At 33.8% G+C, this 26,844-nt stretch overlaps 3 protein-coding genes across 22 annotated transcripts in view; 2 read left to right on the plus strand and 1 right to left on the minus strand.

Moving 5' to 3' along the window:
- Window positions 1-20,273, minus strand: part of LOC126734108 (protein held out wings) — a 162,888-nt gene extending 142,615 nt beyond the window's left edge. For all 20 annotated transcript variants that reach the window (XR_007659974.1, XR_007659972.1, XR_007659976.1 and 17 more), the window contains exon 1: window positions 19,954-20,273. Coding sequence is in view for 4 of the 20 variants with exons in the window: in XM_050437633.1 (XP_050293590.1) it covers window positions 19,954-20,080 (127 nt within the window). In the remaining 16 variants the exon portion in view is untranslated. The remainder of the gene's footprint in view (window positions 1-19,953) is intronic.
- LOC126734109 (ras suppressor protein 1) overlaps window positions 8,373-26,844 on the plus strand; it is a 53,950-nt gene continuing 35,478 nt past the window's right edge. Inside the window, exon 1 of the mRNA XM_050437638.1 lies at window positions 8,373-8,452. The gene's annotated coding sequence lies outside the window, so the exon portion shown is untranslated. The remainder of the gene's footprint in view (window positions 8,453-26,844) is intronic.
- LOC126734107 (uncharacterized) lies at window positions 16,177-20,007 on the plus strand. The gene is made up of 2 exons (XM_050437631.1): window positions 16,177-18,923; window positions 18,985-20,007. The coding sequence occupies exons 1-2, from the start codon at window positions 17,243-17,245 to the stop codon at window positions 19,152-19,154; spliced, it is 1,851 nt and encodes a 616-aa protein (XP_050293588.1). The 5' UTR covers window positions 16,177-17,242; the 3' UTR covers window positions 19,155-20,007.

The raw sequence follows: 26,844 nt of genomic DNA on the forward strand, positions 1-26,844 counted from the left end.
AACAAAACATGTACATGCATGTGTTAAATAATATTTAACAGATTTTTACCTTCCTTGACAGGTATATCCATCTCCCACATTTTTTTCAGGAAGCTGCTAAATTTAACTAGTAAACTACCGAACCTAACAACCACCCAAGTAAATACTTTATTAAACAAGCAACGAAGACTAAACTTATGCGACAATACTGATACCAAAATCAGTAATGTTGCTACCACAACGTTCCTTGAAATACTGACGATGTGACGAACAAACCGATCTTAGGTAAAAAAAAGTTCTCCCCGCTAAACTAGTCTTAACAAGAAACCTAATAATATTTATTATTCGAGCCAAGAATAGAAAATTACCTTTTAAAATATAAAAATATGCTGCACATGGATTTATCGTATTTTGTATGAAACAGGGTAAAAATATCTTTTTTTCATGGATTTAACGTGTTTTGCTTGCCTTTGGTGCCGATTTTAAATAGGATATATCGGGTTTTCGTTGAATCTGATATGGCCAGTCGATGTATCGGACCGAATGTAATAAGATTCAATGGTAAACTCGTTTTAGCCAAAAAATGGATTTATCGGTTTTTATCTGATTGCTCCTCAAGTATAATTTCGGGAATGGACAATAAACATACGTAAGTACCCTCTTTTCTGCCCTCCATAAAACCCAAGCTCTACTTGTTCTATTAAAAAAAAACTGATGCGCCATTTAAAATGGCCAATTTTACGTCAAATTAAGTCACTTTTTCTGGATACTTTGACCGTGTTATAACGATGGACACAAGGGAGGGGTAAACGTACCTAAACAAATTACACGAAGTAAAAAAAAAAAACACACGAAGGCATACGGGCGCGTCCTTTCGTAGAGGAAAATCGTAAAAATAACCGTATAGTAAAGTCGAGTAGCTAAGAATAGGCCTCGGGTGTTGTGTTTGTTAAAGAAACGGCCTGCGTGCTGGCGTCTGGTGTGCATTTCAACCAGGTGCGTGCAACGTGGGGGAGAAAAACCGATACAGCGAAAAATCTTGAAAAATTTAAAATCAATGTTATTTACTGCTTAATTTTTAATGCTTGCTACAACCATTTAGATTGAAATCGGCTCGAAAACGGGACGATTAATATGCGAACACTCCTCGGAAAACATCTTAATCTCAATTAGTCTTTAATAACATATTAATCGTATGCATCGAATAAAAGCGTTTTTATGGCGTTATAAGAACGGATCTTTTAAAGGGGGGGAGAAAGATATCGATATATTTTTAATAATAAAAACCACTTTGATAACATTAGGTTTTAACACTGATTGGTTTTTGCTATTAAGTCATCTTAGTTAATGTGCCGACGGCAAGGATAATGTAAATTATTTTATTTAAAAATTTTCGTCATCTTGTCTGTTATAGCCTCAATAATATCGAAATTCTTACGTAAGATTCTTCTTGTTTACTACAATATCTGAATTACTGCCTGCATGCTCTGGAACATTTTTTTTTTTTTAAATTCAAACTGAGAGGGAATAATCCATAATATGCTGAAACACGCGGTTATGCGTCTACTAGTGTATACCAAAAACGATTATTGGTCATCTCTCCACATTATCTCCTCCCCACACTCCTGATAATCCTCAATCATTGGTTCGCAAAATAAACGCGTTATCTTCGATAATTCCCAAACTAATATTATCGGTGCTTATCAATCAAATACAGGTACAATATTATCGGATCGGGGTCAGATCAGGTTGATGCGTTTATATCGCCCTAAGCCGATCCGCCTAAAGGTTGAAAAAAAAAAGGTCAGTCGACCAACCACTTCTCCACTTATGGTCTCACGAACGTTGATTCTCGTAGTACCGGTTGTCTCCTTTTACATAATAACCATATTTACTTGGAAATCGGGCTTTCTTTCATATCTCTCTAATAAGGTTCACTATTTTTTTTTTCAGGTTATAACAACAAAACGCACACACATTCAGAAGCCGATTTCTCTTTTTCGCGTTTTATAGCCGATTTATTGAAATGTTCACAAACAAATCACGCGTACGGTTGAGTTATGATTATGAATATCTAATTATCAAATGAGTCAAATTTGGGTTTTTGAGGTCACAACCGGCCATAAACGACCATAAACGTACGGGTGCTGCAGAACCGATTTTACGAGCGGCAATCGTCAATATGTCGTTATTGGTTTTGAATCGATTTGGACCCTGATGGCTCTCTTAGAGTCGATTTATCGCATCTTGTCCGTTAGGGTCAAGAATTTCGATCGAGAAAACACTAAAAACTCAACAGATTTCCCCACAAATCCGATTGTTTGAAAAACAAATGTAATGCTCATTAGGGATGATAGAAAATATTAGGAACAGTTGTTTTGGAACAGTTCCAAACGAGTAACGGCTGTAACAGGTATTAATTTAAAATTTAAGAAAATACTAGTTCCAAGATATCAACTATTCCGGAGTTATAGAATATTTAGAATATAACAGATTACAGACGGAACAGTGGGAATAGCAAAAGAGAGAGAACAAAATACCGAAGGAAACTGCCTTTTGGCGTTCCTTTTTTATTCGATCTATGATACGATAATGCGACGAAACACGAAACTCAAAACGGGGATTGGCCGGATTGGGGATTTATTTAGACGAGTAGACGAAAGATAGAACCGTTGGCGTTTGGCGTATTGGTCGATTTTAGCATCAGCATCATTCTTTTACACCGCAAAATCCAAAACTTTATTAATTTTTCATAACCGTTCCGTTTCCCCTTAAAGTAGGTATTAAATTAAATTTTATATCGTGTCAAAGTTGTTTTAACGATCTCGGTTGGAACTGTTATTAAGTAACAGGTATTTGGAACTGTTCCGGAATAGGAACAGGAACGTAACGGAACAGTTCCAAAAAAATACTAGTCTGTATCATCCCTAATGCTCATAACCTCACAATTTTTAAATGTCAAACGTCAATCTGTCAGCCCTGTATAGGGTGTGGTTCCTGTTTCACATGCGGCTGGGCAACGAGGCAACATAAGGTTTTTTTTGTTAAAGTTTTAATCAAATTGTTTGTTCCAATATAGGATACGTTAAATATTAATCTCATTATAATAATAAATACATATATAAATTATTGAAATATTCTTAAATAAGAACTGTCACTTTGCTGTCTAATTTAAACAATGACATCTGTCAATTATAGAAAAATAAGTATGATACTCATAACCTGAATAACCTCACAATTTTTAAATGTCAAACGTCAATCTGTCAGCCCTGCATAGGGCTCCGTGGTCCGTTTTTCACAGGCTTCTGAACAGAAAAGGCTCTCTCAGTTTTTCATCAGTTTTAGTGCAATTATTTATTTTGAGATACGAGACGTTAAATATTAATCTCATTATATTAATAAATACACGTAGAAATTTCTAATTTTGATCTGTCACTTTGTCGTCTAATTGGAACAGTGACACCTGTCATTTGTCGTAATTTATAGGACTTTTATTATAGGGTGTGGTTCGTGTTTTACAGGCGGCTGGACAACAAGGGGTAACCTAAGGTTTTTTTTAATTTTAGTCAAATAGTTTGTTCCAACATAGGATACGTTAAATATTCATCTCATTCTAATAATAAATACACATATAAATTATTGAAATATTCTTAAATAAGAACTGTCACTTTGACGTCTAATTCGAACAGCGACATCTGTCAGTTGTTTATTAAGTGTGGTCCGTTTTTCATAGGCGGCTGGACAAAAAAGACAACTCAAGTTTTTTTTCAGATTTAATTCAATTATTTGTTCTGAAATACGATACGTTAAATATTAATCTCATTATATTAATCAATACACGTACAAATTCCGAATTATTAACTGTCGCTTTGCCGTCTAATTGGAACAGTGACACCTGTCATTTGTCTTAATTTATAGGACTTTTATTATAGGGTGTGGTTCGAGTTTCACAGGCGGCTGGACAACGAGGCAACATAAGGTTTTTTTGTTAAAGTTTTAATCAAATTGTTTTTTCCAATACAGGATACGTTAAATATTAATCTCATTATAATAATAAATACACACATATACATTATTGAAATATTCTTAAATAAGAACTGTCATTTTGACGTCTAATTCGAACAGTGACATCTGTCAGTTGTGTATTAAGGTTGGTCCGTTTTTCATAGGCGGCTAGACAAAAAAGACAACTCAAGTTTTTTTTCAGTTTTATTTCAATTATTTGTTCGGACATACGATACGTTAAATATTAATCTCATTATATTAATAAATACACGTACAAATTCCGAATTGTTAACTGTCGCTTTGCCGTCTAATTGGAACACTGACACCTGTCATTTGTCTTAATTTAAAAGGGACATCTGTCAGCAGGGTACAGGGTGTGGTTTGTGTTTCACAGGAGGCTGGACAACAAGGCAAGCAACGGTTTCTTTTAAATTTTTTAAATTTTTGTTTTTTCAGATTTATTTCAATTATTTGTTCTGACATACGATACGTTAAATATTAATCGCATTAGAGAGTTTAAGTGCAGCAAATCCTACGTGCGTAAGGATGCCGCGCCTGCGCATTTCATTCGTTTTCACGTTTCGCTTGAAATACGGGCTACGGGTCTATGTTATTTTGCGTTGCTCCACGGGACTAATTTACTGCACGTACGTATACGCGGAACGTCCCGAGCATCCACGATTCGACTCGATTCTTGTGCGGATTAGGTTTTAGGTTATGTTATGATGGAGATCATCCCAAACAAAAACAAAGGTGCAAAAGTTTTGTAGTTTGATTATATTAGTTTTGGGTTTTGGTTGCTTAGTTGGGGTTAACTATTAGGTAGGTATCTATAAAAAATAACAAATCAAAACACTACTAATCAAAAAACACAATTTCCTAAATTTCTATTACTAAAAAGCAATAGTAAATGAAAGACAAATTAATAAAAATTATCCCGCCTGGCACTTGACAAATGACAAGTCGCTGTCAATTCTGTCACGTCAACACGCAGAAAATATTTCGCAGAACACCTAACGTTATACTCGTGCGTGCGTTAAACTCGTTTAACGTGCGTAAATCTTGGCTACGTCGTCGCTGCACTTAAACTCTCTATTATATTAATACGCGTACAAATTCCGAATTGTGAACTGTCGCTTTGCCGTCTAATTGGAACAGTGACACCTGTCATTTGTCTTAATTTAAAAGTAACATCTGTCAGCAGGGTACAGGGTGTGGTTTGTGTTTCACAGGAGGCTGGACAACAAGGCAACCTAAGGTTTTTTTTAATTTTAGTAAAACATACACATATACATTTTTGAAGCATTTCTAATTAAGAACTGTCACTTTGGCGTCTGTCAATTGTGTACGGAGTGTGGTCCGTTTTTCATAGGCTGCTGTAGAAAAAAGACAATTTAAGTTTTTTTTTCAGGATTAAATTCAATTATTTGTTCCGAGATACGATACGTTAAATATTAATCTTATTATATTATAATAAATACACGTACAAATTCCGAATTGTGATCTGTCACTTTGCCGTCTAATTGTAACAGTGACGCCTGTCATTAAAAGTGACATCTGTCAGCCGTGTATGGGGTGTGGTCCGTTTTTCATAGGCTGCTAGACAAAAAAGACAACTCAAGTTTTTTTCAGACTTAACTCAATTATTTGTTCCGAGATACGATACGTTTAATATTAATCTTATTATATATGAATAAAAACACACAAATGATTAAAATATTCCTAATTGTGAACTGTCACTTTGCCGTTTAATTCGACATATTATGTCATTTGTCTTACTTGAAAAGTGACATCTGTCAAAGTTTCCGTACATTTTGCTTACTGTTTACAGACAAGGGATCTACATAACTAATAAAATAATCATTTAAAACGTGTTAATTTTTATGAATTTTTTTATTATGCTGATAAAGCGGTCTTTCATCATCTTTTCGAATTAGACGCTAACGTGTGATATCATATAGCAAATGATCGCTAACCAACGAAAAGAAAAAATGAAAATTCAAAACAAACAACGTTCGGTGCCAGTGACATCTAATATCGAAATTATCGCCAACATAAAATGTTGGTGATGTTCTCATGAATTATTCACTGTATGTACGGATCGAATTAAGCGATGATTTAATGATCAGTTTGTATTTCGTTTTTTTTTTTTTTTAATTTCTAATAAGCGCGCGGTTTTGGCTTTTGACGAGAAACATCTGAGCGAGATTGGCATCTTCACGGGTCTTGGAGGTTATTCATTTATCTTTATTTTGCAGCTGGTTCGGTAAGTCATTCTATTAATGAAGATGTTTAGTAATAACATAATTTAGGTATGCACTGCGGGAAATACAAACAAACTAATTCGTGTGTATTTTTTACGATGTGAATATCCAGCAGAAAAAAAGAGGAAACAATCGGACCGTGGCTCCCTCGTCATGCCCTTGTACCTCCAATGAATAAAAAATTCTATGGGAATTCCTTTAATACCTGTTGATGGCCCTTCCACTCTCACCTGATTGCGTGTTTACCTACATTTACAGGTAGATATCGCTTCCACTTGTTGCTTTTGGGGTTTTTGCCCTTTTGTCTAGCCTATAGAAGGATCGCTTTTGTACCTGTATTTTAAATTCTCTCCGTAGGCTGATGATTCATGTATTTTCTTTGATATGCGTTAAATTCTTTTTAAAAATGCAAGAATCTTTTATGTAATTAAAGGTCAATGCAGCTTCCTTTATAATAATTTTAATGTCAAGGAAATTATTCGATTATGTGGGTATGTTAGCGTAGATTTTTATTCAATATAAACGTCACTTTAATTGTTTTATTAGCGCCTTATATAAGAGGACTTTTTAATTAACAATTACCTACCGATGAAATCTCCCAAGCAAATTACAAATCCAAGCACCCATTACGACGTTAAGCAACGGCCAATTTTAGAACGGAAGTCGCGTGATGTCACTTTTCGGGATTTTAAGATGCCTCCGCGTTATTTACTATGCAATAAATAATGAAACTTGTAATAATCATCGTGAGTGCGGTAATTCCGCTCGTAAAAACACACAAAAAGTAACTAACTTTTAACATTCAAAAACTAATTTACGTTGGGCTTGTTTACATAAGTGTCACGCGATGATATGTCAATGTCAAACTTGTCACTCTCGCATCAAACATATAGGCAACTTATAATACTATTATTTTTCTTGATTTGTCAGGAATTTTAGACATTCGTAGTAGATTATATAACCTTAAAATATTTTAGTTACAATGCGGTTCAATGTGCTATCTACAAACCTTCCTGTTACTTAACCTCACTTCAATGTTGCCAAAATATTTGTTATGGAAATAAAGGCTTATTTGTGACAAATTCTGTGCATAGTTCAATATGCTATTAATAATAAATTTAATACAAAGAGAGACGGCTTTCAAAGTGGGTTTAAACAATATAAACCATTATACTGAAAAACAATGACAATAATTATCTAGGTAATTATTAAAACTGGCCAAAAACGAACATTTAATTTTTATTTAAAAACTATTATCGTTAAAGATGTTTTAAGTGTCTCCTTAATAATATGCCTAATTATGGGCACACGTTAATTACATTTCGTGTGAAACATTTTACTTTAAAATCAATTATTTTTATGGAGAGGCGGCAACGTCGCCTCGTTCAAAATGGGCGTGCCTTCACGGTTTACTGGCTCGCCTCTGCACCCAGCCGACTTCTTGACTGACTTCGGTGCGTTCTCGCGGTTTTAAATATTGTTATTCAATTATCATTTGGCCTCTTTTTCTTTTCCTTCAGTCTGCTGGTAGTCTTGATTCTTGAACCCAGTTATTTCTCTCATTTTTTTTCCTCCTTTATTATCCGAGAGAGTACGCGGAGCGATAATGCCTGCATCGAAACAGCAACAAAAAAAAAAAAAAAAAAAGAAACACCGTCTGTGGGTACCGCTCTCCGCTAATTATACATTGTTTTAAGGATTTTTTCCTGTTTGATATTTAGTCTAGTTAGAGCGTAATAAAAGTGATTAATTGTGCCTGATAAGAAACCCGTTTGTCGGCTATAGAATAGATTGTTAAAGTAGAACTTAAACCCGCCATTTGTTTTGAATTATTATAATGTTATCAAGACGCAACAACCGTAGGACGCCATTTTGGATTTTATGCGGCCACCATTACAAGCCCAATTAAATTATTACATTATTGTAAATTCTTAACCATGTTTAATTTCTTAAGCTTATGTAAAAATTAAGTATTTTTTTTTGAATACGCTCAACAAAAACAGTTACAATGGCACGATTTTTATATAGAAAATAAAAGTGAGGTTATTTTTTAAAATTTATTTACCGCCGGTACATTGACAAATGTCAATGACTTGACAGATGACAGTGCGAATCGGTAAATTTTTAAAGATTGCAACTTTTAATACGAAAACGGTAGGAATTATGCACTAAATGGTAAATAAAAGCTAGAAAATTTAGTAGGGGTAAGTAACTGCAATAATACCCTGCCAAATTAACTCTAGAAAGTTTAATTCTTTCAAGTTTCCTTCATATTCACTCCTTCAAGGCTCTTTCAGACAAAATAGGGCTTTAAATTAATAAAGTGGCGGAATATATTTAAATTAATAAACTGGGAGTATATGTGCGGTGTGATATACCCAACCCAACCCAACTCAATCCAATCCAACCCAACCCAGCTCAATTGCTCAAGCACCTCTCATCAAATTTTGCGTATTTTTACAATTTTTTTTAAATGGCCTAATTTTACCCAAAAAAATTAAAAGTGGCGGTGATGATACGATATAATTCGCCGCGAATATATAAATTTTGATAGAACTTAAAAAAAAGAAATTTTAAAAATAATGTACTCCTAAAAATAAATTTTCAATTCAAACAAATTTGTTTTTATTACATGTAATTGACATTTTAAGTAATATGTAATGAAACTAGTGTATAATGTCATGATTATACACTAGTTTTATTCATCATTTTTTATATGTTATGGTAATGAATGACTAAAAAAATACAGAGTGAATTCTCCACTTTAGAGAAAGCCAGACTGGAGACAAGGCTTCAGCTGCAGAGTGACAAAACGCAACAAAACTGGCAACACCACACCTAATCGCGTCCTATAGTGAGTGATTTAGTGCGTGATAGCACCCTCTTCGTGATAAAATTGGACTTTCCGCCACTCTTAGTGAAAAATATATATCGAAATCTACCTACTTTGCAAAAAACCCGACCATTTTTCGTTAGTTTTGACAAAAGCCGCTAAACTGCAGAATTACCATGTTGCCTATGTCCGGAATGGTTTATCATATGAAATTATTTTATCTGAAAGTCTGAAATGATTTTTTTGAAAGTTTATGGGTAAAAATTTTTATTAGTAAGGAGCCATACATTTTCGGCATAGTCTATAGGCCTCCAAGTTCAAATATTCAGAGTTTTTTTTTAACTTTAGAGGAAACACTAATTGACATTTTTTCAAATTTTAATAATATAACGTGTCTAGGTGATTTTAACATTGATATATCTAAATTAAATTACAGTCATGCAACTCAGCTTATTTCTTTGTGTGAAACTTTCGATTTGAAGCAACTTATAACCGAGCATACTCGTATGACCAACAACACTAGTTCAATTATAGATCTTATTTTTACAAATCATGTTGGCATTTTGAAGTCTGGCATAATAAGCTCTACATTTTCTGACCATTTTGGCGTTTTTTGTGAATTTAATGTGAGGGAGTCTATTGTACAACCGCACATTGTATCTTATAGATCCTTAAAAGACATAAACCTAAACAACTTTCAAGAGGATTTGGAGGCTGTTCCATTTCATCTAATATATGAATTCGAATCCATAGATGATAAGAGAGACATTTTTTAAACAATAACTTACTCAAATTGTTCGACAAGCATGCTCCTATTAAAACTATAGTTGTTCGAAAAAAAAAAGATTCTCCGTGGCTGACAGATAATATTAAACTATTGCAAAAATTAAGAAATAAGGCATTAAAGGATTTTAAAACAACTAAACTGCCAGCTAAATGGAATTATTACAAACAGCAGCGATTAGAGCGGAAAAAAGGGCTTTTTATAGTGATAAGTTTGAGAATTGTACATACAAGGACAAGTGGCGTGAACTAAGAAAAATATTGCCATCAAAGCAGAAGCAAATTCCTAAATCTTTTGTAAATACCAACAATTTTAATTCATATTTTATAGATAGTACCAGAGTGACAAATATTGATAATTGTGATGAGTTAATTAATTTTTATGATCAGAATGCACTACCAACCTTAAATAAGTTTTCTTTTCATCCCACTGATTATAATACTATTTCTGCAATTATATTACGTATTAAGTCTAAAGCATTCGGGGTGGATAATCTTAATATTACGTTAATTCAACTATGCTGTCCTTTTATTATACCCTTTATTTTACATAGTGTTAACGAGTGTATTAATAAAAACTACTTTCCCAAATGCTGGAAAGAAGCCTTTGTGTTGCCATTGCCGAAAGTGCATAATCCAACAGATTTTAGTCAATTTAGGTCTATCAGTATTTTACCAACGTTTTCAAAAATTCTCGAACGCATTCTAGACTCTCAAATTCGTAGTTTTCTTAATAAAAATGATATTTTACCACCTAAGCAATCTGGATTTAGAACAAATTATAGTTGTACTTCGGCTATGGCGGACGTTATTGATGACGTAATTCGGGCTAGGGATGATGGTAAAATTTCTGCTCTGGTGTTGTTGGATTATACTAAAGCTTTTGATTTCGTTAGCCACTCAATTTTAAAGTCTTTGTTTCATTATATTGGTTTTTGCTATTAATTTAATTGCCTCTTATTTAAATAATCGGATTCAACGTGTTAAAATAGATAACGACATATCTGATCCTTTGGAAGTTGAAAGTGGTGTGCCTCAGGGTAGTATTTTAGGACCCTTGTTTTTTATCATTTACACGTCTAGATTTTATCTTCAATTAAAGCATTGTGCCCATCATTTTTACGCAGACGACACGCAGTTATATTATTCATTTTTACCAGGAGATTTTAAAATGGCTGAGTTTAAAATTAATCAAGATTTACAGGCTATTTGTGATGTTTCTTCGAAGCATTTATTAAAATTAAATCCTTCGAAGTCATCTATAATGTTCATAGGTAATCGAACTAATGTAAATAATATTTTAAATGGTATAAACATTAAATTGGGGGACGAAAGAATTCCAGTTGTTGACAAATGTAAAAGTTTGGGCCTTATAGTAGATAATAATATTCGTTTTAAACATCACGTGTCTAATATTCTTAAAAAGGCATATCTTGCTATGAAATTAATTTATTTGCATAGACACTATTTAAGTAAAGATATTAAGAAGCTTTTATGTGATTCATTGGTCCTTTCACAATGTAATTACTGTGATGTAGTGTATGGCTGGTGTCTTGATTATGAGGATAGGGGTAGACTGCAAAAGCTCCAAAACTCTTGCATTCGACTAATATTTGGCATTCGCAGGAGAAACCGCATTTCCCAAAAACTTCACGAACTTGGATGGCTTAATATGCATAATCGAAAAATTGCTCATTCTTTAACATTTTTTTATAAAATTTTAATATATCGTAGTCCGCCCTATCTCTATCAAAAAATAACTTTTAGAAATGATGTACACCATTTGAATTTAAGAAGAAATACTATTCTCATTCCGAGACATAAAACACAGTTATTTAAACGATCATTTTCTTACAATTTTGCTTATCAAATAAATTCTTTAAATTTGGATCTGGACCAATTATCAATTTCTTGTAATACTTTTCGTAATAGGATGATTGTACATCTAATGAATCAGCAGGGTATATAATTTAAGTTCTTCTTTTTTAACTTTTTGAATGGTTGTTTTCTTGAATAATTTATTACAATTTTTGGTATTGGGATCATTTTATTTATTTATTTATTGTCTGCAATAATTTTTTTATTTTTTGTTATTTAACCAAAAAATTTAATCTGTTTTTTTGGGTATTTGCAATGTGTATTGTTTTGCTTAATGTTAAACTGTCAAATTTAGAATTTAGAACTCTTATATGTAGGTTTATTAGGTATATGATTAAAGAAAAAGCTGTATTTAATCAGTTATTAGTTAAGCGTTACTGTTAATGAGCGTTACTGAAATTACCATTTTTTTAAAGTGAGAAGTGTGGTGCCACAATGTTAAAGACCAGAATCTGCCATGGCAGAATTTTGAATTTGTAGGCCTTTTATTTGCGTAAATTTATTGCTAGATTTTGTAAACTTGTATTTTTTTTGTTTCTTCTATGCAAATAAAAAATATTTATTATTATTATTACCAGGGTTTAAATTGGCTTTTTGCAAAAACTACAATAAGTACAGTGTCTGAAAGAGACGAAAGTTTCAAAAATTACTTTTTTTATATAAATAAAATTACGACAAACACCCAAATAGTTTTGAGGTTATGTTTTGGGGTGTCAAAATGTTTCTATAGGCCTATTTTAAGGAGGTTATCTACCCATTAAAAATTAAAACGTTCAGTCAAAATTACATTAAGATTTATAAAGTAGGAAACAAATATACTGTATAATATAAAACAAGAACTTCTCTGGTCCATGACTGTGTATCATGTTGAAAAACAGGGATTTTGCAGAAGAATTTTTTACTGGTAAGTTGTTTGGGGTGGGTGGGGGGTGTAAGCGTAGTGTTAATAAAAAACATTTTTAATGCATAAAATAATTGCCTTAAAAGAAAAAAAATAATTTATTAAGTAATTTACTCTCTCAGGTTACATCAGAAAAATTAACTATAATTTATATTATTCGTTATTTCTAATCACTTATACAGAGTGTTTCAGAGCTATGGGATCAAACTTCTGGGGGTTGTTCAGTGCAACAGAAGAATCCATTTGAGTATAGGAACCCATGTCCGGAAATGCGTCACTACGCCCCTACGGCCCTAAGTCGCGTTAAAATTTATAAAAAAACATTAATTACCAAAATAGGATGTGCTGCATTTATTTTTACCTTTTGTACATGATACCATAACAACAATTGTTTAAAATCAACGCTTATCAATGTCAATTCTCAATGTCATGTTTAAAAATTTTATAGCTTACAATTTTTAAACATTTATTGCTAATGGAAAACTATATGCATTTGGTATACGAAGCAATAAACTGCAATGCACGAGCAGCATCGCGGTTGTATCAGGAACGTTATCCCGAACGACAGCATCCTGGATAAAAAGGTTTATTGCGGTTCATCGGCGGCTCACTGAGACAGGCATGTTTAAGACCAAGATGCATGATACTGGTGTTGCTCGAACCGTAAGAACGGTCGAATTTGAAGAAGAGGTTCTTCAGCAAGTTGCCGATGAACCATCAAATAGCACACGTGACGTCGCTAAGAATATGAATACGAGTAACGCTTCTGTCTGGCGGGTACTACACGAGCAACAACTCCATCCTTATCACTTCCAGAAAGTTCAAGGTATGACTGCAGCCGATTATCGACGATTATTAAGCGACGGTATTTTTAATAGTAGGAATAGCCATGTTTGGGACGAAGAAAATCCTTATGCAATTTTTCCGAGAAAACATCAGAATCGTTGGTCTGTCAACGTATGGGCAGGCATTATTGATGATTATTTAATTGGGCCATACCTTCTACCGAAACGGTTAACAGGACCTATTTATTTGCGTTTCTTGGAGGAAGTTCTCCCAGAACTCCTTGAAAATGGTCCACTAAACGTTAGACAGCAAATGTGGTTTCAGCATGATGAAGCGCCGGCTCACTTTGCTGTACAAGTACGCGAGTATTTGGCTCAGCGGTTAGGGCACCGTTGGATTGCCAAAGGTGAAGCAGTTTCTTGGCCTCCTAGGTCACCCGATTTAACGTCTCTCGATTTTTTTCTTGTGGGGACATGTAAAGTCTTTAGTCTACGAAACTCCAGTAGAATCAGAGCTAGACTTAATTGGACGAATAACAGCAGCATTTGAAACAATTCAAAACGAGGGTCAAATTTTTAGTGTAGTCCGCCGAAATCATGTGCGGCGTTTAAATCGGTGTATTGAGGTTGGAGGAAGACATTTTGAACAATTGTTATGATGGTATTATATATACAAAAGGTAAAAATAAATGCATCAGATCCTATTTAGGTAATTCATATTTTTTCTAAATTTTAACGCGTCTTAGGGCCGTAGTGGCGTAGTGACACATTTCCGGACATGGGTTCCTATACTCAAATGGATTCTACTGTTGCACTGAACAACCCCTAGAAGTTTGATCCCATAGTTCTGAAATCCGCTGTACACAGCATGGAAAGCTTTGTCTAGTTTTTATCAAATCAATTTTTTTGAATCGTATTTTTTTGAATTTCCTTAGTAAATTATAAAGTTTTTCCTCTAAGGTAATTATTTTCTGCAAAAAAACCGTTTTTCATTAACCCTACCCTTACCCCCCCACCCACCCCACACAACTTACCAGTAAGAAATTATTTTAAAAAATAATTGTTTTCCAAATCCAATCTAATAACACAGTTTCTTTATTTAAATTTGATATAATTATATATATTTGTATTAATAGATATTTAATACAAAAACAGTGCTATTAGATTGGATATTATGGACGAAAAATTGTGATTTTTAGAAAAAATTCTTACTGAGAAAATGTTTGGGGTGGGTGGGGGATGTAAGGGTAGTGTTGATAAAAAAACATTTTTAATGCATAAAATAATTGCCTTAAAAGAAAAAAAATAATTTATTAAGTAATTTATTCTCTCAGGTTACAGAAAAAATTAACTATAATTTATATTACTCTTTATTTCTATTCACTTATACACAGCATGGAAAGCTTTGTAGTTTTTATCAAATCAGTCTTTTTGAATGGTATATATTTTTTTAATTTCCTTAGTAAATTATAAAGTTTTTCCTCTAAGGTAATTATTTTCTGCAAAAAAACCGTTTTTCATTAACCCTACCCTTGCCCCCCACCCACCCCGCACAACTTACCAGTAAAAAAATGTTTTCAAAAATTACTGTTATCCAAAATAATACGCATGAATGACAGCTGCTTTCGTCGTTAATATCTAATCTAATAACACAGTTTGTTTATTTAAATTTGATATAATTATATATATGTATATTAATAAATATTTAATACAAAAACGGTGCTATTAGATTGAAATTAGATTATTAGATTGAATTTAATCAAATATTTGAGGTATAACAATGAAGTTTAAAAACTGCATACGTAAATCCCGTGTCAATTTTTTTTAAATGCCGAAATTTTTCTCCCTTTCGTAAACAGAATAGTATATGATATACGTATATTCCATAGTTTAATAAACATATTTAACGATAATAATATACATATGTGTTGCTTGAGTCGTTTGTAGAAAAGCCTGTACATTTTTACGGGCCCGGTTTTTCTTTAGGCGGCCTTCTGTTTTTTTTTGCCTAAAATAGGCCAAAGAAGATTAACTTACAATTTCACGATCATAAATGAAGAGTACAGGGAAAAAACGTGCAAAGTCAGTATTTTATAAAAATTAAGATAATACGTTTATGTGTTTGCTTTCAAAGAATATTTTCATATAAGCAATTAATACCGGCAAGAAACGCACTGTGTCACTGGATGTTTGCAGTTTTTAAATAACTATGCAGGGAAAGAACGTGCAATCATGGGCGAAGTTAGAGCCTCAAAAATGGGGGGGCTAAAGCCCCCATCCAGGGGCAGAGTTACACGAAGAGGTGAGGGGGTGGCCATCAAAGAAATGTCCGCCGGAGGTAACAAATTTTTTGGTGGGCACCTTCATTTTCACTTATAAGTCGTTAAAATTATTAAAAAAAAAAGAATAGTCTTAAACAGCTTCTATTCTAATTTGCTGTACTATATACATAATATCATGAATTTCTTTTACTTTTATTTTCATATTAGGCATCCAAGGAACACCTTTCTGAATTTTATTGCAATATCCATAATGTATGAACTATTCTGTATATGTATTGGAGTATATTGAATACACAGCAAAAGTCAAAAGTCGCTAGTTTTTTAAAAAAATTTAAACTTTCAAGAAAAATTTCAAAGTTCAAAATAATATCATTTTAATATCTAATTGTCGGACTTAATTAATTTAGACAAAGTTAAACACGACGTTTCGGTTGGTAAGTATCTCCAACCATTATTATATAAAAATTTTATATTAAGTGTAAACTAACAGTTTACACTTAATATGGTATTCAATTTTTATGGTAACGGTTGGAGATACTTACCAACCAAAACGTCGTGTTTAACTTTGTTTAAATTAATGACAATGCAAATTCGACAATTAGATATTACTTCTCCATTGTCTGCCACCTTCAAAACCAATATCATTTTAATAAAACGCAATAATTCTTCAAAAATAGTAAAAGCAAAATTTATTAAAAATGTCCTTAAATGAAATGAAATCCAATAAAATTATCTTATAACTACTCTAATAAAACTTTTCGATTTCCTTTTTTTAAAAACTCTTTTAAAATTTCATCTGGCGACAATGACTTTGTTAGACCACTTTCAATACTAAGAGTGGTTAGTGCTAAAGAATTAAATCGATCCTGACCCATCGTTGACCTAAACCAATTTTTAATTCTTCTCATTGAGAAAGAGCGTTCGCAGGACGCTAAAGAAATTGGCAAAACTAATGCTATTTGCATAAGGGTATATGCATTTGGAAAAGTCTCTTTTCTTAATACATCTTTAATATCAGAAATGGTAATGTTGTGGCTCTGGCTTTTATTTATGCAATTCCCAATAACGGTCATTTCAGCTTTTAATAGCTCCCTATCGATTAAAAAGGTATCTCAGATTTAGCTAATTTCTGACTTTCGAAAGAAAATCTTATTTTTAGATGATTTATTATATTGTCGAGAGACCTATAATAAATTGAAATTAGCCAAAACTTTTGTGCCTCATTTTTTATCAAAGGTGAATTTAAGAACGTTTCTTCGTGTACTGCGGAAGTGGAAGCTTCAACCACATATTCTTTAAGTCTTATACTTTCTGTTTTTTTACGTTTTAAACAATTTTTTTGGGGGGGCTAATTTCATTTTAAAGAAGGCTAAGCCCCCCCAAGCCTCCCCCTAACTTTGCCCATGCGTGCAATGTCATCGCGATACTAGAAAAAAACGTGTTAAGTCAGGAAAAAACGTGTTGGGTTGAGAAAATTATATTGTTTTTTTAAGCTCGTAGGTCAGTCTGCCGATTATTTTAACTGAGTGAACATGGCGAGTGACACTAGTGGTGACGAATTAGATAAAAAAATATGTGGACTATCTAAAAAACGTAAAATAACTGGTCGTATGTCTGATGTTTCAAAAAAAATACGCTTACAGAGTCATGAAGTAGGGCCAGACTGTCATTGTAAGCGATTTCAGTGCTTTGAAAAAGTTTTACCTAATGTACGGGCTAAAATTATTAAACATTTTAATGAGTTAGGTTCTTGGGATGAACAAAGTGCCTATCTGTGTGGCCTTATTCTTCTAAGTCCTGTTTTCCAACGAAGAAATCGTCGCCCAGAAGAAGAAAGTCACTTCCGGCAGGCTAGTTACTTTTATAAGGTAAGAGTGCTACGTAATGAAGGAACAGTCGACATTCCAGTATGCCTTAAGGCATTTTGTTCACTTCATGGAATTACACGAAGAAGAGTTCAGACTATTCACACTTCACTTCTAGTCAAAGGAGTTGCTCCTAAGGACAACAGGGGGAAACAATCCTATAAACATCGTGCACTTAAAGAAGATATAAAAAACTGTGTTATTTCTCATATTCGTTCGTTTAAGGGTAGGTCTAGTCATTATAGCAATAAAAAGTCAAAGAAAATTTACTTACCTGAAGATTTGAACATTCGCAAAATGCACTCAATGTGTAAATTAAAACATCCAGATAAATCTGTGTCTTACGAAACTTACAGAACTATTTTTTCGACTGATTTTAATATCAGTTTTGGATATCCCCGCTCTGACACCTGTTCCAAGTGCGATGAATTCAATGCTAGATTAAAGTCGCTCAATTTAAGGCTTACCCAAAACATCACTTTGGAAATAAAAGAGTTCCTAAATCGCAAAATAAGAAAGCTTACATTAGAGAAAGAACTTCATAAGAAAAAAACAGAAGCCTTTTATGCTAGGAAGAGACAAGCTCGACTTCAAAGTAGGAAATCAATAGAGATAGAAGCGGTGGCCATGGACTACCAAAAAAACTTACCAGTCCCGAACATAACGACTAATGACGTCTATTATAAGCGTCAATTATCTTTTTATTCTTTTAACATCCATAGACTTTCAGATGCTGATTCAGTATTTTATACCTATTCAGAAGAAGTAGCTAAGAAGGGTTCTAATGAGGTATGTTCTTTTTTAGAAGATTATGTTACTCATCATCTTCCTAGTAGCGTTAAGATTTTAATAATTTTTTGCGACTCTTGTGGAGGACAAAATAAGAACTTTACAGTGTTTCGCTATTTGCACTACCTGGTCCACCAAAAAAAGAGGTTTCAAACTATCAAAGTTGTATTTCCGATTAGGGGCCACTCATTTATGGAGTGTGACAAAAATATGGGTATAATTAACTGCAAATCCAAGACCGAACTACCTTCAGACTGGGTTCGGGTTTTCAAGGAAGCTAGAGTTAAACCAACACCTTATAAAATAGAAGAAGTTAACGACAGCCTTATAAGAGACTGGAGTGCATTTTTGTCTCCTTTGTATGTAAAGAAGTGTCCGTTTTTGAGTCGACCAATAAGAGAGTTGGAAGTCACTGTGAATCATCCAAGAATGATTCTTCATCGTGAAACCTATAATGGATCTTGGACTACTTCCATCGTAACTAAACCAGTCTCCAAACTCATACGAGGCCCACCTTTATCTGAAAAGGAGTTTCACTATCCACCACGAGCTTATAATGGTAAGTTTGTTTTGTAATTCCTTTAAATAATAGTGTTTTTGTTAATAAAATATTTTTTTAGGTAAATTTCCTATTTCAAGAGAAAAATACAAAGATCTACAGCAACTGAAAAAATTTTGTGACGAGAGCACGTTTTCCTTTTACGACAATCTTCCTGTACTACCCGCAAAGAAAATCCCTAAAATGAACAGAAGAGAAAAGCCCGTTAAAACAACAAAAAATAAGCGCTAAACACCAATATAGTAAATACGGTAACATTTAAAACAAAGTGACTTTGCACGTTTTTTTCCTGTTTTTTTTGTACTTTGGTTGGTTTTGTAATAAAATTTAAAAAACTAATTGATATTTTTTAATTTCATTACATAATTTAAAAAGCTAGTATACGGTATAATAATTGTTTCCAAAATCAAAATTTAAACAAAATTTATAGCGTTTTCAAATTTAAAATTTTATTTTCTCAAATTCAATTAATAGTGACTTTGCACGTTTTTTCCCTGTGGTCTTCAAATGTTAAAAATCGGAGATACCTATAGTCGACTATAGAACCGAAGTTTTATTTGAGACCTTAGGACGCGCCAAATATTAAATCATAATTTTTCCAAAACAAAAGCAAAATATGACCCGAAAAAAAAATCTACCGCACCAAAGTCCGGCAACGTCGCCGTCCATTCAAAGGAATTCGCGAAGCAAGTCATATTTTCATTCGCCTTGGAATGGCAGCGCGCAGCTTTTGGAAGTAAACAAATCCGATTTCGGGTCAAATTTCGGGCGAAAACTGGCGCAAAAAACCGCTGCCAAAAGCGACGCATCCCGACAATTTCGAAAAACAAGAAACCTAAACGGTCCCACGCAAAGAAAATCCGATTTAAATGCGACGTTCGTACGTATATACGTACGGATGAGGTCACGTTATACGGTGATATCACATGTTAGTTATAACGTGTTTATTTTGCAAAAAACGCCATTTAAACGGGGTTTTCGCTATTATTTAGCATAGCCCATACATTAAACTAGCAGTAGAGACGCTTACCTTCATCCAGAAGTCGTTCTACATGTAGAAACACATTGGGAAAAGCGGCCAGTTGCTTCCTGTCTTTCAATAACTGAGCCAGGTAGTCGGCGATGCTCTGCGTCGAGGCAGAATTCTGGTCGCACATTTTATTACACTTTTTTTAATTAAAACGCGTATTATTCGGGATATATATGAAAGTTATTCACAATTTTATTTTTATTATTATTAATGCGGTCATCAATTTATATATTCCGGCGTACCCTGCTACAACAACTCGGAACGACGGTTTAAACGCGACTAATAACGCAAAGCTCGGGAATCTCGAGCGACTGCACACCGAGGAGTCAGTCAGAAATAATTATTGTTCTGAAAAGTGGATGCGCACGCAACAACATACACAAGCGTGCGCACGGGGGGGTTGAGGACTCCTCGGGCCTTTTAGGGGTCCCCCATGAAGACTTTTCTGTCTTTTCTTGTCTGCGGAATATCATCATTGATTTCGTCGTTTAGGTGGTACCCCGAAGTGGTGGGTTATGGTTTCTTTATAAGGGTTGCTAAAGGTACCCATTCACATACAGTTTTCTTTCAATTTTAGGACTGTACGATCTGAACTGAAGATTAGAACTTTCATAGGCCACACACAAACGATGCAGCCTTCAGTTTTAAGACTATCAGTTCTTGAACTGCGTTATTAAACGTTTCAATTTTAGTTGGGACATCTTCAAATTATTTTTATATTTATTTTTTAAACACATCAAAATGGTCTAGGGAACACATACAAATATGTTAATATTTTTGAGAAGATTGGAAAAAAGTTAATTATTGCAATTTTCTTACATTATTCGAATAAAATAACAATATAATTATTAACTTTTTTTTGTAGATTATAATTTACTCATAATTTAAGGTCCAAATAAAAATAAAGAACAAAATCCCATTTATTACCGTTTATTAAAAAAAATTATAAAAATAAAAATTTACCAAATACAAATTAAACTAGTAGCCAGATGGTCCACCTTTATTATTAATAACACTTTGGCATCGCCTAGGCATACTTAAAATTAAATTATTAATTAATTCTTGGGGCAACTCCTCCCAAACATGTGTCACAACAAGACGCAGCTCCAGAGCGCTTTGAAAAAAGTCAAATCGTTGAAGAAGTTGCCTTTTTAACCAATCCCAAACATGCTCAATTGGATTAAGGTCCGGTGAGGTAGAGGGGCAGGGTAGAAGATTGATCTGATTTTCCTCAATAGCGTTTCGTACAAGCCGTGCTTGATGTGGTGGGGCATTATCTTGTTGCAACAAAGAATTTGGGCCCAGTTCGCGTAAATATGGAACAATTACAGGCAGTAGTATATTATCCCTATAACTTATGCCAGTCATTGTATTTTCCACAAAAATGAGGTTCGTTTTTCCGTCAAGTCTAATGCCATCCCAAAAGATTAGTGATCCACCACGTTGCCTTACTACTTCCCGGGCATGACGCAAACGACTTTCATTTCCTTCCTCTCTCCAGACACGAATTCTACCAGAATCAGGATAAAATGAAAATCGAGACTCATCCGTAAAAAGAACTGTAGCCTATCTTTCTTGATTCCAATTAACTTGTTCTTGACACCACGTTAATCTTGCACCTCGATTCCCTAAAGTTAACCGAGGAACCCTTAGGGGTCTTCGGGCATGAAGTCCTCTCTCATGCAAACGGTTTCTAATAGTTTGACCTGAAACCTCGACGTTATGCACTCGTGAGAGCTGCTGAACCAAAACAGAGGCTGTTACCGTGGGATTTCTTTGAGCTTGCAAAGTTATAAAACGGTCTTGGGCAGGTGTGGTAACTCGCGACGGGCCTTGATGCCATTCTCTAACATCATTTGTCTCTCTATATCTTGTCCACAAACGGTTAATTACACTGGGAGATGTATCCAAAGCTCTTGCAACGAATCTCTTTGACTTGTTCCTGCCTCAAGCATTCCGACTGCTCTTAGCATTTCCTCTCGAGTTAAATGTCGTTTTTCCATTTTTATTGAATAAAAACTAAATCACTAATTGTTCGGTTGGAACCACAGAAAATGCGATATTGCGTTAGAATTTAAAAATGATAATCTGCGTTATTTCGAGAAAATATGCAAGTAGCAAAAAACGCTGTTCTGGCATGATTTTTTGTACCCAAATATTTATTTTACTTCGTTGTGTAATAATTAAAACCTGTGAGCGTCATTTAAATAATTGTATAATTTTTAATACGTTAAATAAATTCAAAATAGTCCAAAATAAATCATAAAAATAGAATAAACACCTTGTAAAACAACTGGACGCTTGGGCGACTCCAAAGTAGAGATGGTGACGTGTAGACCTGAAATAATAAAAGTAACCTGAGCATACTTATTCCCGTAAAATTAAATAATAATAAAAATATTAATCAAAACTCATTAATATGAAAAATATGAATTAATATGTTTTAAACTTGCTCAGTGATTTTACTTTTACGATAACCATTTAATTCATGTTCACCAACATTTAACCACTTAACTTAAATATCCCAAAATTCATTATTCACCAACTTATTACTTTTATCCGATTGTTAAATGTCCCAGTAACGACAACGTACTGATATTGAATGATATACAATCGTTCAATATGCCAAAACGTGAGCACTACATTACTCACAAACCGTAGCCAAAATGCTACCAAAAACATTATCATAAAACATGAGATTGAGACAGCAATCTCCGATCTAGACCACCTGACGATAACACACTTTGTACTGAGGGGTGCAATGGACACCAAAACGCGAGGGTCCTCTCCAAATACAAAGCCTTGTTAAATACAACGAGCTGTGCAATGGTCCCAGACCAGCTCAGTATCTTAACAAGAAACAATAAACAATCGTCACAACAACACAAGCAAGACAAACAACAATCGGTCATTAAAATATTTCATTAATCACATTTTTAATTAAAAAGGTAAAATATCGGTGTAATCAATAAGATAGAAATAAGCATACTCTGTGAGAACACTCACCCTTTCTTGTAGTAAAACACTACACCAAACCAACACAGCTTATTTCACGTCGCAACACCCTTTATTGTTTTTATTAAATAACTTCACTCTTTAGTGACCAAAACTCGAATGAATTTTATAAACCAAATATTTATCTCACTCTTTTATCGAAACCCATAAAAATAATTCCCGAGGGGAAACGCTAAGTGTAAACCGTATTTGGTTACTTACGGTACCGCTGAGCTAGCTTTAGTTTTGTAAATATCCTGGACCTCTTTTCGGTCAGACCGATAAATTTCATCTTAATGACTAAGAAAAATATTTCAATTCTTTAGAAAATAAACAGGGTCTTACATTCGGTCATCCTGCTATCAACTCGTCTCGAGTTGATCAGCATCTTCAGCATCAGGATCGGACAGAACTACCCCTTCTTCATCACTGCTCAGATCCGACTCACCAGATGAAACTCCACCAGCTGGTACCCAGGGTCGCATACGATCAACCGCAATAACATTTTCATATGTCGCTTTTCGAGTGAGACGACGTGACCCCATCATATCAACTACTATGTAGCGATCATTTGGTAGTACTGTTTTTATGACCATTGGACCGTCATATGGTGCAGATAGTTTCTTGCTCGTTCCTGTGGCAGGTTGATTTTTCATAATCAGGACTAAGTCACCAACTTTATATCTCTTCGGACGCTTTCTTTTCTTATCAAAATATTTCTTTTGTTGTTCTTGAGATGAGGCTATCTTTTCAGCAGCTTCTCTTCTTATTTCTAACAAATTATTAATAACATCCGGAATTTGTTGAACTTCATCAAGTAAAATACTGTCACTAGATCCTTTTGGTGAATATCCAAATAAAAGTTGACTGGCTGTTTTTCCTGTTGATTTATTTACTACATTATTTATTGCAAATTGAATTTTCTTAACGTTATCATCCCAAGTATTTTCTTCTAAGGTGGAAGAAAGAAGAGCCCCTAATATGGTTCTATTTAGCCTTTCCACTTGTCCGTTGGCACGTGGAGTTGCAACAGCATTGAGTACAAGTTTTATATTATTTTGTAAGCAGAAATTTTTGAAATGATAAGCAGTAAAACAACTTCCTCGATCAGTAATTAATAACTTAGGAGATCCATAGGTTGCACAAATATTCTTGAGGTATTCAATAACATATTTTGTTTTAGTGGATTTGACAGGTTGTAAAAAGCAGAATTTCGTAAAAGCATCAATGCCAACAATCAGATACACATTTGATTTTTTACTTTTAGGGAAAGGTCCTAGATGATCAATATGAAACATATTAAATGGATGACAATCTTTTCGAATTGGATAAAGAAATCCTTCCTTTCTCCCAGAATTACGTTTATTATACAAACATCGAATGCAACAAGCAATATACTGTTCCACGTACTTCTTCATCTTTGGGAACCAATAATTTTCGCAAAGACGATATAAAGTCTTTTCTAAACCAAAATGACCAAGCTCATCATGAGCAGCTTGCACAACTCTATGTCTCATACCCTTTGGAACAACCCATTGTAACCCCTTTCCAGTAATCCTATATACTCGACCATCTCGCAATGCATAATTTTTGTATACCTGTCTATCGTTATCGGTTTGTGGAGGTCTCAATAAAACTTGTTTTATTTCATTAATCTTAGAATCGGTAAGTTGTCCAGAGAGCACCCAATCCGCTTGTTCGATATGGAATATATTTAACGTATTTGGTGATTGTTCAGTAGAAGAAGGGTTACGACTCAGAGCGTCCACGTGTTTCATTCGATTGCCTGGTCTATATTTAACATCAAAACGAAATTCTTGAAGTTGAAGCCACCATCGTGCAATTCTTGGAATAATTTGTTTCTTTTCACTAGTTGCTTTTAAAGAATTACAATCTGTAACTACAGTGAAATCAATTCCTAGAAGATAGCTTCGAAATTTCTTTAAACTTTCAACAACTGCCAAAGTTTCCAACTCGTAAGAATGATAATTCTGCTCTGCCCCTATGGTTTGTCTACTATAATAAGCTACTGGATGAAAACGTTCGTCTGGATGTAATTGTAAAAGAATTCCGGCTAAACCTAACATACTCGCATCGGTGTGAACTTCGGTAGGTAAAGTTGGATCAAACAATGTTAAAATTGGTCTTTTAATTAATTCTGATTGTAATTTTCTAAAAGCGTTCATCTCATGTTCACCCCAATTCCATTTAACAGATTTCTTCGTTAATGTGGTTAACGGCTTTGCTATTATAGCATAATCTTTTACAAAGTGCCTAAAGTACCCTGTCAGCCCTATAAATTGTCGCACTTGGTGCACAGATGTTGGGGGTTGAAATTGTTCAACGGCCTTAATCTTTTCTTTACCTGGGCGTACTTCACTTTGACCCACTTCAAAACCCAAAAATGAAACTGAACTCATTAAAAACGAACATTTTTTTAGATTTAGTGTTAAACCTTCGGCGCGAAATATATGTAGGATATTTTCTAAACTGTGAAGTGCTTGATCTATTGTGCTATTATGTAAAAGAATATCGTCTAAATAAACGGCAGCGTAACTAGCAGCAGGTTTTAGTATTTGGTTCATAAATCGCTGAAAAGTTCGGGGTGAATTCGTTAAGCCAAATGGCATTCGGTTAAACTCGTATTGTCCGGAAGGTGTAACAAATGAAGTGTATCGTTTGGAATTTTCTGCGACTGGGATTTGATGGTAACCTGCTTTCATATCTAAACTGGTAAAGTATACACCACCTTGTAACCTATCAACCTGATCATCAATCCTTGGTAAGGGATGGTTATCCTTGATCGTCATTGCATTTAATTTTCTGTAGTCTATGCACATCCGATGTTCCCCATTCTTCTTCCTTACTAGCAAAACAGGTGAACAATAATTGGAGTCTGATTTTCTTATTATATCATTTGCTAATAATTCTTCAACTATGTCCTTTACACAATCTTGCTCGAATCGTGCCATTCTATATGGTTTGTAGAAAAATGGTTGATCATCCTTCAGTTCAATTTGCATCTCTACTGATTTGGCACTTCCAAGTTCTGAAATGTCTTGCGCAAAACAGTCTCTAAACTCTTGTAATAAATTAATCAGTTTTCTTTTATGATGGTTAGAAACTTCTCCAACTATAATTTGATCTTCTGGTAGTAAAGAAAGTTTACAAACATTTATTTTATTTACTGTTTCAGTAGGAGTATAAATTAGACTATTTTCTACACATGGCCACGCTCTAGCAAATATTTTATTTTTACGAAAAATTAAATCATTGTCGGACAAATTAATACACGGTATAACTACACTATTATTTGACTTTATTCGTAAAACTGTATTTGGAACTAAATACTCCCTTCCTTCTTGTAAGCATAAAATTGTTTCAATAAATAAGTCACCATTATAATTTTCGCAATATACCTTTACGTTAGCAATATGATTTTGAGATATTTTTACGTCTTTTTCCAATTTTAAAATTTGTTTATCAGTTTTAAATTCTATATTAATGTTACTAAAGTCGGTATTAATTAAACTGGATTGACTTGACTCAATAAATTTTATGCTATGATGATCTTTAAAAATTACAATATTTGGCAATTCAGTAAGATTTCGTCCAATGAACATAGGTACATTTTGAAGATTATCATTAACAATGTGTACTTTTATCCTTGCTTCCACTTGATCAATTTTAATGTTTATATCTGCTGATCCGAGAGTAGCTGTACGTCCATGACCATACCCATGTAAAACACTAATATCCTCTCGATCACATGGTATTCCAAGTTGCTTAAAATTACTTATCCTAATCGTTGAACAAGAACTCCCTAAATCTATGTAAGCCTTAAATACTGTAAAATTATTAACGTAAACATCCTTAAAATACTTCCTATTATCTTCA

The sequence above is a fragment of the Anthonomus grandis genome, chromosome 3 (genome assembly GCF_022605725.1).
Source record: "Anthonomus grandis grandis chromosome 3, icAntGran1.3, whole genome shotgun sequence".
NCBI classification, from domain to species: domain Eukaryota; kingdom Metazoa; phylum Arthropoda; class Insecta; order Coleoptera; family Curculionidae; genus Anthonomus; species Anthonomus grandis.

What these genes read in the sequence shown, in the direction of transcription:
- LOC126734107 (XM_050437631.1), top strand. Translation starts at nt 17,243, where the DNA reads ATGGCGAGTGACACTAGTGGTGACGAATTAGATAAAAAAATATGTGGA. An exon ending in TCCACCACGAGCTTATAATG is followed by an intron (nt 18,924 to 18,984) that starts GTAAGTTTGTTT and finishes ATATTTTTTTAG; the next exon opens with GTAAATTTCCTATTTCAAGA.